The sequence below is a fragment of the Podarcis filfolensis genome (genome assembly GCF_964270895.1).
Source record: "Podarcis filfolensis genome assembly, chromosome: 13".
In the NCBI taxonomy this organism is placed as follows: domain Eukaryota; kingdom Metazoa; phylum Chordata; class Lepidosauria; order Squamata; family Lacertidae; genus Podarcis; species Podarcis filfolensis.
In genome coordinates, this window is record NC_139615.1 from 43899672 (window position 1) to 43917477 (window position 17806).

Genomic DNA, 17806 nt, shown 5'->3' on the forward strand with positions numbered 1-17806 from the left:
TGTGATTCCCTTAAGCCATCGGTAGGCAACCTAAGGCCCGGGGCCTGGATCTGGCCCAATCGCCTTCTAAATTCGGCCCACGGACAGTCCGGGAATCAGCGTGTTTTTATATGAGTAGAATGTGTCCCTTTATTTAAAATGCATCTCTGGGTTATTTGTGGGGCCTGCCTGGTGTTTTTACACGGGTAGAATGTGTGCTTTTATTTAAAATGCATCTCTGGGTTATTTGTGGGGCATAGGAATTCGTTCATTTTTTCCCTTCAAAATATAGTCTGGTCCCCCACAAGGTCTGAGGGACAGTGGACATCTGAAAAAGTTTGCTGACCCCTGTCTTGAGCCATCTTCCATCAGATTAGGGAAGGGATGCCACGGTGAAGTTGAGGTTGGCACACTGGAGGCAGCTCTTTTTTTTTTATTCATTTTACAATACAAAAATATAAAAACACATAACACAATTTTTCACAGATACATTTTTTGGACTTCCCTCAGCTCTTCTGCAAATCCTCCGTTTTAATCCTTCTTCCGCATTTCTTAATCTAATATTGCCTTTTATTAAAAACCTCCTCCCTCTTATTCACTTTTTTACAATATTTCTAATATTTTCACAGAGCCTCTTGCAAACCTACAAACGTTAATTATTCATCACAAATACTTTTCAAATAGTCTACAAATTTACTCCAGTCTTCAGTGAATCTGTGGCCTCATAGGCCTCGGATCCTTCCTGTTAATTTATCAAGTTCTGCGTATTCCATTAACTTCATTCTCCATTCTTCCATCAACGGTAATTCTTCTTGTTTCCATTTTTGGGCTAGAAGTATTCTTGCCACTGTTACTGCGTATAAAAAAAGCTTATAATCTTTTCTGTTTATTTCATTTACTACTATTCCTAACAAAAATGCCTCTGGTTTCTTAACAAATGTATATTTCAACATTTTTTTCAATTCATTATATATCATTTCCCAGAAGCCTTTCACCTTCTTACATTCCCACCACATATGATAAAAAGTCCCTTCCTTTTCTTTACATTTCCAACATTTATTACACATTTTGTACATTCTTGCTAACTTCACTGGTGTTATATACCATCTATATACCATTTTCATAACATTTTCTTTTAACGCAGAACAGGCCGTAAATTTTAACCTTTCGTTCCATAGTTTTATCCATTCACATAACTTTATATTATATCCAAAATCTCTAGCCCAATGGATCATAACCGATTTAATTTCTTCATCTTTGGTATACCATTCCAGCAGCAACATGAGTAGAATGCGTCCTTTTATTTAAAATGCATCTCTGGGTTATTTGTGGGGCATAGGAATTCGTTCATTTTTCCCCCTTCAAAATATAGTCCGGCCCCCCCACAAGGTCTGAGGGACAGTGGACAGCTGAGAAAGTTTGCTGGCCCGTATCTTGAGCCATCTTCCATCGGTTTAGGGAAGGGATGCCACATCGAAGGTGAGGTTGGCACACTGGAGGCAGTTCTTGCTAGTGTGCACGTAAAAAACCCCCAACACACACTCCTGAAGCATAGCCATGGGCTGGGAATGACCTCGCTGCCTTTGAGGCCGCTAAATGTGTACGTAACCTTGGTCCTCTTCCCACAGCACACAAATGATTCTGCAAAACGCCACCCGTTAGCCACGAAATAAAGTGAAATTCCAAAACGTAGGAACAGCTGGCTTTTTAAAATTTTATTTATACGCCATTATTTATACGCCTTTATTTATTTGCCATTTCTGGATATTCCGTAAGTTTTTGTATACGTTCTTCCTTTGCTGCGACTTCTGCTTCTTTCCATTTTGGGGCGAGTAACATTCTTGCCGCTGTAGTCGCATACAGGAATAAGTTTCTATACAATTTAGGTAGTTCTGTCCCTAGAATACCCAAGAGAAAGGCTTCTGGGTTTTTTTAAACAAACGTGTTTTTTTTAATAGATTTTTATTGATTTTCCAACATAGAACACAATACAACTAACAACTAACAACACATAAACAAACAAACATATAAACACGTATAATTTCTTGACCTCTTTTTCTTAAACCTTGTTTCAACGACTTCCCCATACCTCCCTTTTCTGCATCCCTGTTTTAAACTTTTCCAGCAACCCCTAATTTCAATACTTATAATTCAGTTTCTAATCTTTTTCCTCTTACCCAATTATTTATCACTGCAATTCTGTTTTACATTACCCATGACATTTTAGCACTCATAAATTTTACAACAGTTCTTAAGATAAACTTAATTTTACAACAGTTCTTAAGATAAACTTTTTAAACAAACGTTATTGTAAACATCCTTTTCATTGCATTGCATATCATTTCCCAGTAAGCCTTAACCTTACTACAAGCTCCATCAAAGGAACACCTGGCTTTTGCATGGCTGAATTGTAGCCTACTGTATGAATAGTCACCTCCATTGCCCCGCCCACTTTTGCATTTGCCCCTCCCACTTTGCCTTTGCCCCGCCCCCACCCTCGGCATGAGGTTCCCGGAAAATTGCCAAGGAAGAAATGTGGCCCTTGACACACAAACACACCCCGCTGAAATTAAGAGGTCAAAATGATGAACTTTTTGTTGGAGAATGGAGGCTTTTCCAGGACTATTTTAAAATACGGAGATGGGAAGAAGAAATAGTACGGAGCAGAGAAGAGTGGCAGATCAAGCTGATGGAATTTGCAGAAATGGCAAGACTGACGGGAAAGATCAGAAATCAGGAAGACCAAGTATTTTTAAGACCAGGGCAGCTGTTTACTAGCTCCATCTGGTACGCAGGCTGAGACCCTACCTGCCCGCGGACTGTCTTGCCAGAGTGGTGCATGCTCTGGTTATCTCCCGCTTGGACTACTGCAATGTGCTCTATGTGGGGCTACCTTTTAAGGTGACCCAGAAACTACAACTAATCCAGAATGAGGCAGCTAGACTGATGACTGGGAGTGGCTGCCGAGACCATATAAGCCCGGTCCTGAAAGACCTGCATAGGCTCCCAGTAGGTTTCCAAGCACAGTTCAAAGTGTTGGTGCCGACCTTTAAAGCCCTAACCGGCCTCGGTCCAGTATATCTGAAGGAGCGTTTCCACCCCCATCGTTCTGCCTGGACACTGAGGTCCAGCTCCGAGGGCCTTCTGGCGGTTCCCTCACTGCGAGAAGCCAAGTTACAGGGAACCAGGCAGAGGGCCTTCTCGGTAGTGGCACCCACCCTGTGGAACGCCCTCCCACCAGATGTGAAAGAGATAAACAACTACCAGACTTTTAGAAGACACCTGAAGGCAGTCCTGTTTAGGGAAGCTTTTAATGTTTGATGTATTACGGTATTTTAATATTTTGTTGGAAGCTGCCCAGAGTGGCTGGGGAAGCCCAGCCAGATGGGCGGGGTATAAATAAATTATTATTATTATTATTATTATTATTATTATTATTATTATTATTATTACTACTATAAGACTGGAATAACTTTCTAACACATCTAAGAGATCACTGTAAACAGCTGAAACCATTGGCAGGAGTACAATGACACTTGTAACATGGATTTCGGATACTATGATTATATAACAGATAGATTACAGTAAAAGGTGCAGGAATAAAATTTAGAATTGGGATCCATGGAGGGTAGGAAGGAGGTCTCAAAGTTCGAAAGAACCCTTTTCTTAATATGTGAAAATATTATGTTTATGGTGTATAACTTTTACGTAAAGCCAATAAAAAAAGTAATTTATTTTTTTTAAAAAAATACTACAGTTGAATGAAATCGAGGGCAGGATTTGAGATAAAAGCAACATTAGAAAAACGATAATTGTAACAGAGAAGCTTTGTGTAATAAGATAAAATACATTATGCAGTTTGAGCAAAACTACTGCGGAAGTGGGGGTGGGAAGTCAACTTATGAAACAATGTTATTATTTGATAGGAAGATTATGATGAAAATGTTTGAATTTTTAAAATAAAAAAATATATTCCCCAAAAAGGGTACCCCGCTGCTGATTAAGCGTTTTGGAGAATCTGAAAGCTTGTACAGTGTTTTGTGACATTCTGGTTGGCCTAACACAAGTATTGTTCAGATTTTGGATTTTTTTCTTTTTCCTTATGCGCCAACGATGCCTCCTTACGTATGTTTTGTGTAGCTCATTCTTTTTCTCAAGTCGGTTCAAAGATCTGGAAGGGGAGGAGGCATCAAAATGCAGCATTTCATAAGACGCGATAGGAAAGATACAGAATAGATATGGGTTGTGGCCAAGGTTGTGGTGGGCTCTGTTTGCAAAGGGAGTGTGTAGGCAGCCTGAATACAGGGAAAAAAGGAGGAACTGCAGTTTAGGATTCGCAAGGCTTGCAGAATCTGTTTGCAGCCAGCGAAGCTGACTTGAGAAGCTGAAACTGATGAGAAGGAGGCGGCCCATTCAGAGATCAGGTTTCGCCGTGTTGGAAAGATGACTTAAAAGTCAGGCATTTCCTCTGCTCAATGGGCTTGTTGCCAAGTCGAGAGTCAGTTCCTGACCCCAACTTTGCCCCTTGCAAACAGCAACGTAAAATGGCAGAGCGGTAGTTTTGCGACAGTGAAAACAACAGCCTTTGGGAAACAAGCTGATCTGACTTTTATTGCCAGCATGAACTGCTGCAGCCAGGAAACTACTTGTGTGATAGGAATTTTGAGGTCTTAGATATATGGTAATGTTCCTAAGTGTACCAACCAAGCACGTACATAGATCAGCACAGGAAGGCCAACCTGGAACCATTTTGATTCCTAAACTGACCAAATGTTTTCTCTGCAAGGTCAAAGTGGGAAACTTCCCCATTGTCTCTTTCCTCACAAATCCTGCCTTAAGGGCACATTTAAGATATGAATAGGGTGTGAGCCTGTGACATGGCCCAGGAACTAAGTATTTATCACTACAAAAGAATGGCCAGGCTCCCCAGGGAATCCAAACAAGTAACCTGCCAGACAGGAGAAAAACAATATTCAAATTTCTGTTTTAGACCGCCTTTTTTGTGATGTAGGTATGATGTATCTGAGGGGTGGTCTTAGGTTACATCTCTTCTGTGATGTATGTATGATGTTTCTGGGGGTGGTCTTGATCTACAGGGTGGGAATTTCAAAAGTCTTTATAAGGTCTTGCGCGCCATTTTTCTGGGTTCCTCCTCCTCTCCTGCGGGTGAGGGGAGCACCCTGTTGCAACAGATCAATAAAGATCAAGCTTACTAGCTGCTTTGCTTCTCAATATTCTCTGGTTGGCCTCTGTTATTCTCTCCTACCAATAGGGAACCTATGTAAGGACTCTATATGGGCTCTTGGATACCCCATAAGGGAAAAGGGCAATTTTTGTTTACAACACTTGTCAGATGCACAAGGTGTTATTGGAGCGGGCGTATCAGTACAGAGAATAACAGACCACAAAATCATAGAATTGTAGAGTTGGAAGTGTTGTAAACAATAAAAATCTGCCCTTTTTCCCTTGGGATATCCAAGAGCCTGTATAGAGTCCTTACGTGGGTTCCCTATTGGTAGGAGAAAATAACAGAGGCCAACAAGAGAATATTGAGAAGCAAAGCAGCTAGTAAGCCTGATCTTTATGGATCTGTTGCAACAGGGTGCTCCCCTCACACACAGGAAAGGAGGAGGACCTCAAACAATGGCGTTCAAGGCCTTATATAGACATTTTTAATTCCCTGCCCTGGAGCTCCAGACCACCCCTCCATACATCATACATACATCACAGAAAAGGCGGTCTACAACAGAAATCTGAGTGCGTTGTTTATCTCCTGTCTGGCAGGTTACCTGTTAATGGTCACTTGATTGGATACCATAGGGAGCCTGGCCAGTCTTTTATAATGACAAATACTTAGCTTCTGAGCCAGGTCACAGGCTCACCCTATTCATACACAGACATACCCTTAAGACAGGATTTGTGAAGGAGAAGACAATGGGGAGGCTTTTCCATTTTCCTTCAACCTTGCAGAGAAATATTTGAGGACAATTTGGGAGGGGTTTCAGGACCTTTTCTGTGGGGTTTCAGACATATGGTTTACATATGCAGTTATGAGCTTTTATCATATATGTGTGTGTGTGTGTATGACCTTAACTTTTATTTCACAGGAATCTCAACTAAAAGCATCCCTGACAGATGGCCATCCAACTTCTGCTTAAAAACCTCCCAGGAAGGAGAGTCTATCACCTCTCATTCCACTGTCAAAACAGCTCTTCCTGTCAGAAATTCCTTCCGGATGTGTAGTCAGAATCTCTTTTCTTGCTTCTGGTGCAATGGAACACCATTACGGATGCCAGAGTGCATGGAAACGCCATTTACCTTCCCGCCACAGTGGTACCTATTTATCTACTTGCACTGGTATGCTTTTGAACTGCTAGGTTGGCAGGAGCAGGGACCGAGCAACGGGAGCTCACCTTGTCGTGGGGATTTGAACCGCCAACCTTCCGATCAGCAAGCCCAAGAGGCTCAGTGCTTTAGACCACAGCGCCACCCACATCCCTGTGACTCAAAAGCACTGCAATAAGACACCATGGCAGTTTCATCTGCAGTGTACAATACTCTCCCATTTTACCTGTGGCATCTCCATCTTTGAGTAGTCAAATCAGTAGTCATCTTTGAGAGAGCCAGTGTGGTGTAGTGGTTAAGAGCGGTAGTCTCGTAATCTGGTGAACCGGGTTTGATTCCCTGCTCCTCCACATGCAGCTGCTGGGTGACCTTGGGCCAGTCACACTTCTTTGAAGTCTCTCAGCCCCACTCACCTCACAAGAGTGTTTGTTGTGGGCGAGGAAGGGAAAGGAGAATGTTAGCCGCTTTGAGACTCCTGAAGGGGAGTGAAAGGCGGGATATCAAATCCAAACTCTTCTAGTGTCAAAGATGTGGAGCACAACTTAAAGGCCATGGTTCTCAGCCTCTGTAACTTTAAATCACCGCATGTGGCAAAAAAATCCTGGGAACTATAGTTTGTTAAGGGCGCTGGGAACTGTAGCGCTGTGGGGGGACCAAACTACAGCCCCCAGGATTGTGTGCCTGATGGGGAGGTTGTTTTAAATGTATGATGTGTATGCAGCCCATATGCTTTCTGAGCTGTTGTTGTTTTTTGCATGTGGGTTTCTTGCCCATGTTAAACCACCTTGGGAAAACTTCTCAATTGGACTTTTGCCGGGTGCAAAATCAGTCTGGGAGCACAGGAAATAAGCTGCCCTGGATATTGGGTTCTCCTCCCCTGCAACCACTCACTTTGCTGTCTGTGAACCTTAGAAAATGAAGGTGCTGCTTACTAATAATGAACGAGAGAAAGAGAGAGAGGTTTGTTTTGTTTCTAGTGACCCTGGACAGCATCCAACTGCGGTCATAAGGTCTAGTCACATGACGGTTCCCCTGGGAAACAGAATATGCTTTGGGGGGGGGGCGTGTTCAGAGGCATCAGGTGGCCAGCCAGGGACGACAGCCCTGCAAACATCAAACTCTTGAGGGCCCGGCCTGATCCAGCTCCTAATTCCCTGCGGATTGTGCCCTTGTGTTTTGCAAGCCTGCTTTGATCACCGCAGATGTCTCCATCTGCAGCCTGGGGGAGGTATTTAGTAAATGAACCCACAAACTCTGCAAAGCTCCACATGGCTGCAGCACACGAGGTTTGCAAACAAATCTCTCTGTGAGTGTGCGACGTCCCTCTGTTTCAGCAGAGATGCCTGAGAAAAAGCCAGCTTGGCGCGTTGAGGAGCGATGGCGGAAAGGTGCCGTCTCCTCGCGCTCCTGCAACTCACAGGATTTGAAAAGCAGTTTCATAATATAGCAGGATAGCGTTTAACCTGAGACAGGAGGACGGACAGCTTGTGCCAGGGGGTAGATTAACCAGGAAGCCGATAATGGAAGACCTGGAGTGGACTAGGGAGAATCTTACCCTGAATCTGTTTCATTTATTCCATGAATGCCCAGCCTTTATTTCCCTTACTGACAGCGCTCAAGCACCAAGCGCAGAGGTGAGGAAACCCTTGACTTAGGCCCTGAAACCCAGAGAGAGGCAAAACTGAGTGATGAGCCCATTACCATGAAGGGAACACGGAGGCCGAACTGTAGCTCAGGCTTCGGAATGTTCACTCTAGTTTATTTTCACCGCATTTATATGGGGTGCGCAGATCTTGTAAGATTTCGGCGAGGTTTCTACTCATCGGAATTAGCATTTGAACAAGCCAAGCGGCATTCTCAACAGTGAGCTGCTTCGCCTTTCTTAGAACAGAGGGAGATTTCCAAGATAAAAATTGTTGGAAATGTAAGGAGGGGAATTTCCTCCATATGTGGTGGACGCGTACTAGGGTGAAAACTTATTGGGACATAATTTACAATGAATTAAAAAAGATCTTTAAATATAATTTCTGTAAAAAACCAGAGTTATTTTTGCTAGGTCTAATTGGAGATGATTTTTTTTTTTAAAAAAAGATGTGAATCTTTTTATGTATGCCACAACGGCCGCAAGGATACTTCTGGCTCAGAAATGGAAATCACAGGAGATTCCAAAATTGGAAGAATGGCGGAAAGATGGTGGAATACGTTGAGTTAGCAAAGCTGACGGGGAAGATCCGGAATCAGCGCGACGAACTGTTACAAAAGGACTGGAGCAAATTTGTATTATATATGAAAGAATATTGTAAACATCTGAAAACGTTTCTAGCTTTGAGTCGAAATGTTTTGTAATGACAATATAAGGAACTGATTTACATTTAACAAGGGGAAATATAAAAATAAGAGAGAAGGTAAAAAAGTGGTTATAGAAATGCTAAGATTAAAGTAAATATATATGGAAGTCAGGAAGAGGGGCGGGAGGAAGTCGATGCTCTGGTAAGAGCGAGGTTTGAGTTTATTGATGTATGTACGGATATTGTGATTACAAGAATTGAAAATGTAATAAAAATTATTTTTAAAAAATGATAAAAAAGAGCAGAGGGAGATTTCAGGCTGAGAGGTGAAGAGGTGTGTAACTAACTGCTTGTGTGCTGCAGTTCCTGCTGGCTTTTCCTGTGCCAACTGAGTGGGGCATCCAGCTGGCAGGTCGAAGGAGAGTGACACAAGCACTCCTTGGGACACTGGGAGTCTCCAGAGTCGATCCACAGAAGATCCCACAGATAGGGAACAGTTCCTGAAACAGTTCCATCTTGCGTGTGATTTACATGCCTCTGTGTTGCACTGTTTACAAGGCCGGCCCTACTATGAGACATCAGGGCAACAGAACTGCACACAGTTCCAAACGTGGTCCCACCAGAGCTTTATACAAGGATCCCACGGCCCTGGCCATGGAATCGTGGAATTGTAGAGATGGAAGGGACCCCGAGGGTCATCTAGTCCAGCCCCCTGCAAATGCAGGAATCTAAACTAAAGCATCCCTGACAGATGACCATCTACAGTAAAGGTACAGGGACCCCTGACCGTTAGGTCCAGTCGTGGCCGACTCTGGGGTTGCGGCGCTCATCTCGCTTTATTGGCCGAGGGAGCCGGCGTACAGCTTCCGGGTCATGTGGCCAGCATGACTAAGCCGCTTCTGGCGAACCAGAGCAGCGCACGGAAACGCCGTTTACCTTCCCACCAGAGTGGTACCTATTTATCTACTTGCACTTTGAAGTGCTTTCGAACTGCTAGGTTGGCAGGAGCAGGGACCGAGCAATGGGAGCTCACCCCGTCGCAGGGATTCGAACCACTGACCTTCTGATCGGCAAGCCCTAGGCTCAGTGGTTTAGACCACAGTGCCACCCTGTCTCCTGACCACCCACAACCTCCACTTAAAACCTCCCAGGAATGAGTCCACCACCTCCCGTTCCAATGTTATTACTGTCCAAAGTTTCATTTCCTAATAATCATGGCAAGGAATTTGCCCTTTTCACAACAGCTGCACATTATGTCAGCATCTCAACTGAGCTCAAGATCTCTGTCCTGATTAGTCACTGCCAGTTCAGACTCATCATGATATATAGAAAGTTTTTTTTAAAATGCAGCCAAGATGGCTCTTCAACTGCTTTGGGCTCCAGCTATCATCGCCTCTGATGGTTGGCCAGGCTGACGGTATCTGGGATATCTGCCACAGGTCTTCATCTCTGGTTTATAATTCTTTGCAATGGACCACATTTGCCATTTTCTTGCCTGCTCTTTGTTTGGAGAGATCCTTTCGGAGCTCTTTGCAATCTACCGTATTTTTCGCTCTATAGGACACACCGGACCATAGGAGGGGGAGAACAGGGGGGGGGGAATTCTCCCCCTCTCTGCTCAGCGCCCCTTCAGCGAAGCGGCAGGAGAAACGGAGCCCCTTCCATTTCTCCTCCTGCTTCGCTGAAGGGGCTCTGCGCAGAGAGGGAAAACTATGCAGCGCCTCTCCAGCGAAGTGAAGCCTGGAGAGCAAGAGGGATCGGTGCACACCGACCCCTCTCGCTCTCCAGGCTTCAGGCGGCTATCCGCAAGCCTTCGGAGCGCAGCGGGAACTCCTGGTGCGCTCCGAAGGCTTGCAGATAGCTGCCTGAAGCCCCTGGAGCGCAGTGGGAGTTCCCTGCGCTCCGGGGGCTTCAGGCAGCTTCAGCGAAAGCAAGGCGAAGCCTCCGGAACGCGGGGGGAAGCCAAGGAGCCTGCATTCGCTCCATAGGACGCACACACATTTCCCCTTCATATTTTTTTTAAAAGATATTTATTAGGGTTTTACAAAAAACAGAGATTTACAGAATAAAAAAAACAAAAAAAAGAAAAATACAAAAGATACAAAGATACAAAATACAAAAAACAAATCCATTTTTTGATATTTTTAAGCTCATTTGCTTGTTTCCTTGACCTCCTCACACCTCCCCTTTTTGCATTCCCATTTACATAATCAATTCAGCAAATCCTTACCCTCTTTCATTTATCTTAACTCTATATCATAACATATTATAACTCTATATTTTCATCCATTTATCAATTCATTTTTGCATATTCTTATTAACTTTTGTTGCTGAATACCACTTATTGCCAATCCAAACATAATTTTAGCTTTCATTAATTTTATAATATTTCTGAAGATAGTCTTTAAATTTCTTCCAGTCTTCCTCCACCTTCTCTTCTCCCAAGTCTCGGATTCTGCCAGTCATTTCCGCCAACTCCATATAATCCATCATCTTCATCTGCCACTCTTCCAGGGTGGGTAGATCTTGTGTCTTCCAATACTTTGCAATAAGTATTCTTGCTGCTGTTGTTGCATACATAAAGAAAGTTCTGTCCTTCTTTAGCACCAATTGGCCGACTATGCCCAGAAGGAAGGCCTCTGGTTTCTTCAGGAAGGTATATTTAAATACCTTTTTCATTTCATTATAGATCATTTCCCAGAAAGCCTTAATTCTTGGGCATGTCCACCAAAGGTGAAAGAATGTACCTTCATTTTCTTTACATTTCCAACATTCATTTTTGGAGGGGAAAAAGTGCGTCCTATAGAGCGAAAAATATGGTACTTGGGTTTTCACCACAAATAATTTAGGCCCCATCTGCGCTATGCATTTTAAGCAGTATCAACACCACTGTTAAAAAGTCACGGCTTCTTCGCAATGAATTCTGGGAACTATAGTTTAGGAAGGGTGCTGAGAGTTCCTGGGAAGGTCCCTATTCCCGCCACAGAGCTACAGTGCCCAGAGTTCCCTGGGAAAAGGGACTGACTGTTAAACCACTCCAAGACCTGTCGCTCTGTGTGTGGAATTGGGAGGTCTCCTAACAATGATCAGCACCCTTAATGGACTACAATTCCCAGGGTTCTTTGAGGGACGCCGCAACTGTTTAAAGTGGTATACTGTTTTAAGGTATAGCGCAGGTGGAGCTCAATTTAGCGCAAACCTAGGACACCTCAGTGCTAACCCATAAATCAGGATAATTTATGAATCCTTTTTAAATCACCAGACTATTTAAACTACTGAACATTCGGCCACATACAACCATTAGAAGACACCTGAAGGCAGCCCTGTACAGGGAAGTTTTTAATGTTTTATTATGTTTTTGTAAGCTGCCCTGAGTGGCAACCCAGTCAGATGAGCTAGGTTATGATGAGGCTGAATGGGAGGGATGGAATGAGTTTATTTTTTTGGGGGGGTGACAGAATAGTGGTCCACTCCCTGGTGAGTCATGGGATTCAAACTGGACTCACTGATCAATTTTTTGCTCCAGTCCAAGTACAAAAAGCAAGTTGAGCAGCACAACTTTAGAAGAGAGAGATTCAAATCAGTAGAATTAGGTGTGATCAGAAGAAGGCCAATCTATGCAAGGAAGACAAATTATGACCAGCGCAATGGATTGAGAGAAACGTGACTATAGTTTACAAGTTGATAAGGGGATTTAGAAAAATAGAAATAGCATAATAGGGTGCTAAGCATAGAAGGGTGCTAAGGCAGACGCGAAACGGAAGAGCATTTAGGATTAAGACCATTTGAACTCAGGGACGCTTACTCGCAAGGAGACCAGGCGGTTGCATGGTAATTCTACGCATATGCTCACATCGGAGCAAGGCCCTTTCAGCGCAGCAAGGCTTACTTCTAGGTAAACGCGCATCAGCACGCGCTTACTTGGGAGTAAACGCCATGGGAGGAGAAGCTGGCTGCATTTTGCGTCAGAAAGGCACACCCAGCCTCCTCCTTCCAGTCTCCGCCTCGCTTCCTGGCAGCCAAGCCGAGTGGGCGTCCTGGATTGACGGAAGGAGGGAGGGAGGCACGCAGTCCCGGGCTCCGCGCTCCGGGTTTTCCTTCCCTCCGCCGCTCCGCGCCCGCTTCCAGCTCCGGCTCTTGCGCCCCGCCTCCCCTCTCCAGCTGTTTTACGCATCTGGCCAGCCGCGCCCTCCTCGCCTTCTCTCTCTCGCCCTCGCAGCAGCAGCAGCAGCATCTGCGCGCCCGACGGCTCTCTGCCAGCTCCGAAGCTGCCATGTCCGGGGAAGAGGCGGCCGGGGGCGACGCGGGCGCCCCGCAAAGCGCCACCGCGGCGCCACCGGAGCAGCAGCAAGAAGCCACTCCGGCCGCGCAGCCCGCCGAGGAGGGCAAGGCTGCGGGGGCCCCGTCGGAGGCGGCTGCTGCCGCTGCTCCCGGGCGCCAGTACCGGGCGCTGGTGCTGAGCGGCTTCGGCGGCTACGAGAAAGTGAAGGTGCAGACGCGGCAGCTGCCCGCCGCCGAGCCCAGCCCGGCCGCGGGCCAAGTCAGCGTGGAGGTGCGGGCCTGCGGGCTCAACTTCGCGGATCTGCTGGCCCGACAGGGGGTGTACGACCGGCTGCCGCCGCTGCCCTTCAGCCCGGGCATGGAGGCGGCCGGCACCGTCTTGGCCGTGGGCGAGGGCGTCTCCAGCCCCAAGGTGGGTGTCGAGGGGGCGGACGCGTCTCCGGTTCGACGGCGGCTGGGCGCGGACTCGGCTTCCTTTCCCCCGCAGTGCAGGGGACGGTGGGCGTGGCGGGGCAGGGGGAGCGGAGGAGGAGCAGCAGCCCCCCCCCGGAGGGCATCTGGATGCGTGGGCGGGGGGGGGGGGTACGTGGGCGCGCAGCCCCCCTCACCCGTGGGGAACCCGAAGGTTCGAGGGTGGCGCTGGAGAAGGTGCCTAACCTTAGGGAGCTAACGGGAGGGGCTGGGAGGAGAAAGGAACGTGGCGAGGCGAAGGATCCTGCCCTGCAAGGGGTGGGGGGGGGGTCGGGAGATGGGCGCGATCCCCTCCCGCCCCACGGGTTCTACCTGTCTGGAAAGTGGGCATGGAGCTGAGACAATGGAAGGGTGGGGTTGGGGGTGCGTGGGAGGGGGCGCCCCCTCTCCACCTTCAGCTGAAGTGGGCGCCCCAGGGAGAAGGGACTCAGGAGCCCCCCACCCCCACGAGAGGGTGCGATCCGGGACCCACCCAGAAGGGGGAAGATTGGGGAGGTGTGGGCAGGAAGACTGCCTAGGGCAGGGAGTGTCTACGTCTTGGCTGGCTTGGGGAGACGACTGAAATGCTTTGGGTTTTTTGGGGGGGGGCAGGATCACGCCTCCCTCCCGCTTATGCAAGAGGCACGGGGCTTTGTTCCTGATCTCATGCTTTGCCTCGGGCTTGTGGGGTGGGGTCATTCCTTCGCATCTGCCCTAGATGTCCAGAAATGCAATGTGGAAATGGCGTGGCCCCACCTTCTCCCCACAGCCTTGGGATTTGGGGGTGGCGCAGCAGCCACAGAGGGTGGTCCCAGCCAGTGGTGTAGCGTGGGTTGTCAGCACCCGGGGCAAGGCAAGTAATTTGCGCCCCCTAACCCGTGGATTTGCGCCCCCTAACCCGTGGATTTGCGCCCCCTAACCCATGGATTTGCCCTAACCCCAGATGTTGCGCCCGGTGCGGCCCGTCCCCCCTGCACCCCCCACGCTACGCCACTGGTCCCAGCTGCTATGCTGCACTCTGCACATGCCTGGAGCACAGCATACGCTCGGTAGGTTGGGAAGGAGGCTGGAGTTTGTCATGTTCTTCGGAGGGGGGCAACCGCACCCTGGTGACTGGGGTTATGGACCCACACACCCCACTGTGTGTTGTGCAGGGAGCTGCATGTCAGTGGGAAGAGATGCAGAGTTTCTTTTGGTGGCTGCCCCTCCCTTCTCCAGGGTCTCCACAGAGGGTTATTCCGAGAGATTAAGTATTTATTTTCTAAATAACAGCCGCCACCGCCCTGCATCTGAGGGGTTAATTTATCCCCTCCACTCTGTCACCTCAGCTCTTCCCACAACCATTATTTTGGCAGTAAGCTTTATAATATCGATAAGGCTCATTCGAGAAATACAGCAATACAGTGGTACCTCGGGTTACATACGCTTCAGGTTACAGACTCCGCTAACCAATAAATAGTACCTCGGGTTAAGACCTTTGCTTCAGGATGAGAACAGAAATCGTATGCAACACCATCAGGAGGCCCCATTAGCGGTGCTTCAGGTTAAGAACAGTTTCAGGTTAAGAACAGACCTCCGGAACGAATTAAGTACGTAACCAGAGGTACGACTGTACCTGTTCCTGCTTCTTTTCTGTGTGTTCGTATGGCACACGGTTATAAGGTGCGGTGTGTATTTTAAGTGTACCGGTTATTTCAACCAGTTCATTAATCGTGTGACTTAAAAGCGGGCTTGAGGCTGTGAGTGCAACAGAGAAAATAAAGCAAATCTTAACTCACATGGGTTTGCGGGGGGCATGTAGGAGGGCAGAGGCTTTATCCGCAACTTCTGCTATACCTCAAAGGCGTTCCCGGAGACTTGAGGGAGAATTCAGGCGAACCCTGTTAACGCTTTAAAAGAACCCTGGAGCTATGAAAAGGGGCCCTATGCACATTTTAAAATTAATTTTTGGTCCTATCCTGCTTCCGTGCCACACACACACACACACACACCCCGACCTCAAGGTGGCGTAAGTGGTTCTCTCCCCCCCCCCAATCCCATTCAATCCTCACCACAACCTTGGGATGTCCCAGGATTACCCAATGAGTTTTGTGGGTCTGTGGGGATTTGAACCCAGGTCTCCCAGGTCCTAGTCCAACACGCTAACCACTGCGCCACACAGGCATACATCCTGATGGACCTATGTGGAGCTCTGCACCCAAGGGAGAATTATAAGTGGCCCAGGGTCTCCCATTCCATGGAGGAGCCTGTTCTCCACCTTGTTGAGCATCCGTTGTTGTGGGGCGTGGCCTCTGGTTGTCATTTCACTCTCCCTCCCCCTTGTCATGGCTGTTGATATGAACATCCCTTTGGTGTGCAGTGAGCAGTGGCATACCTGCAAATTCCATTAGCTTCTGTAGCCAGACTCTCCGTGGGCGTGATCATAAAAACATAGCAATTTCAAATATTTTCTGGTATCGATTGCTTTCAAGCTAGAGGCAAAGCACGTTGAAGCTTCCTTCAAGGTTTATTTTTGCAAGGATCAGGCAGGCCCCGCTTTCCTTTGCACGCCGTTGCTTGAGAAGAGTAGGACTCCTTTGCAAATTCAGAGAGATTGCTGGATTGCCATGGATTTCTTCAATAAACCTGATGCGCAACCGTTTTCATCATTGCCACTTGATAAGCGGTAATTAAGACTCGGGTGTCTTCAGTCTGGTTCTTCAAATTACCTAATCTCGCGATGAAAAGCCATGCTGGTTTCTGCTTCCTGTCTTGAAAAGCACAGGGTTTGGTCCCTGGGTTTTCACTACAAAAAGCCAGTTCCGAACTTGTTTTACTAGCTGCTTTCCAACAGAACCCCAGAAACAAGATCTGTATTCTGTTGTTCTTTGAAGAGGCTAAGAAGAGGTCAGATGGGAAGGGCCATAGCGCAGAAGGTTCTCCAGTCAATCTCTGCCATCTCCAGGTCAGGCCAGGAGACAGCTCTGCCTGAAGAGCGCTGGAGAGCTCTTGCCAGTCACTTTAGCGGCAACACCGAGCGACGGACTCTGCAGACATCCTTTTTATGCTGCGTTCATAATGATTTGCCCTCGTGATGGTTATACACGATCCCACTCTCGATACTGTCCTGCGAAGGATTTGCGGTAGACGTACTGCTTCATCTCCAGTCTTTTCATTTCCTGAAATGTGGTATCTTTTCATGCCGCAAGTGTGCTGTGTGCGTCCCACAGTCCCGCAGTCATTGTGCTGTAGTACAAAGCAGTAATGCAATAACACATTGTCGGACAAATAATAAAGTGAGAATAATGAAGTGGATGTGCAGACAGTCCAGTATAACTCCGCCACTGTTGCATTAATGATATGATGCGGAATACACCTGCAAAACAAAAGCAACAACCTAGAATATGGGCCAAGGGTCTAACTTCGGCATGAGGTATCTTCCTACGTAAGATGACCAATTCAACACCACAATTTTAGAGGCAGTGGTGAATTCAGCATGGGATATGAGATTTCCATCATTCTGGTTCAGCAAGACCTGCATATATATATAGATTTGTAAAGTATAATTCCTATAGCATTGGATATATGCCTCGAAAACCTCCAGTTTTGCAACCAGAGATTTCCGGAGTCAATTCCATGCAAGCCTTCGTAAATTTGGCCCTAAGTTCTGGTTTTATTCCTGTTGAAGAACTATGGCATACTCTGGCCTGGAATTTGAATAGAACTATGGCATACCCACAAGGGACGCGGGTGGCGCTGTGGGTGAAACCACAGAGCCTAGGACTTGCCGATCAGAAGGTTGGCAGTTTGAATCCCCACGATGGGGTGAGCTCCCATTGCTCGGTCCCTGCTCCTGCCAGCCTAGCAGTTCAAAAGCACGTCAAAGTGCTAGTAGATAAATAGGTACCACTCCAGCGGGAAGGTAACCGGTGTTTCCGTGCGCTGCTCTGGTTTGCCAGAAGTGGCTTAGTCATGCTGGCCACATGACCCGGAAGCTGTACGCCGGCTCCCTCGGCCAATAAAGCGAGATGAGCACCGCAACCCCAGAGTCGGCCACGACTGGACCTAATGGTCAGGGGTCCCTTTACCCTTTACCTTTATGGCATACTCTGGCCTGGAATTTGAATAGTTGCAATAATATATAGAAGTCCTAGCCCATGGATTTCTAGGCAGGCTTTGTCCTTACTGAAAGGCCCCATAGGTTCAAAATAAATTGGACCAGAACATTGAAACACCAGTTGGACCAGTTAAGGCGGCCAACCTACTTGAAAGTCACCCTGGCAACCAAGTTCATTGGCTGGGCGCCTATCTTGCAAGCAGAGAGTTGCCTGGTTACTTCAAACTGATTATGGGTAATTCAGCCACCAACCTGCTTCCTTTTTGGCCCTCTGCGAGCCACCGCCCCTCAAGTTCCTTTGTTTGGTCAACTGTGTCTTTAGAGGCAGCCCTAGAAAGCATCTTTGGAGGAGACCAGGTGATCTAGC

The 17806-nt window shown here is 47.1% G+C and overlaps 2 protein-coding genes across 6 annotated transcripts in view; both read left to right on the forward strand.

Annotated features, from left to right (window-relative positions):
• The window catches only part of LOC310747938 (tigger transposable element-derived protein 1-like), a 943100-nt gene that overhangs the window by 429195 nt on the left and 496099 nt on the right, over positions 1–17806 (forward strand). The gene's annotated exons all lie outside the window — the stretch shown is intronic.
• Positions 12631–17806, forward strand: part of VAT1 (vesicle amine transport 1) — a 41145-nt gene continuing 35969 nt past the window's right edge. For all 4 annotated transcript variants that reach the window (XM_083583352.1, XM_083583353.1, XM_083583354.1 and 1 more), the window contains exon 1: positions 12631–13305. In XM_083583352.1, the coding sequence (XP_083439478.1) occupies positions 12886–13305 (420 nt within the window). In that variant the 5' untranslated portion in view covers positions 12631–12885. The remainder of the gene's footprint in view (positions 13306–17806) is intronic.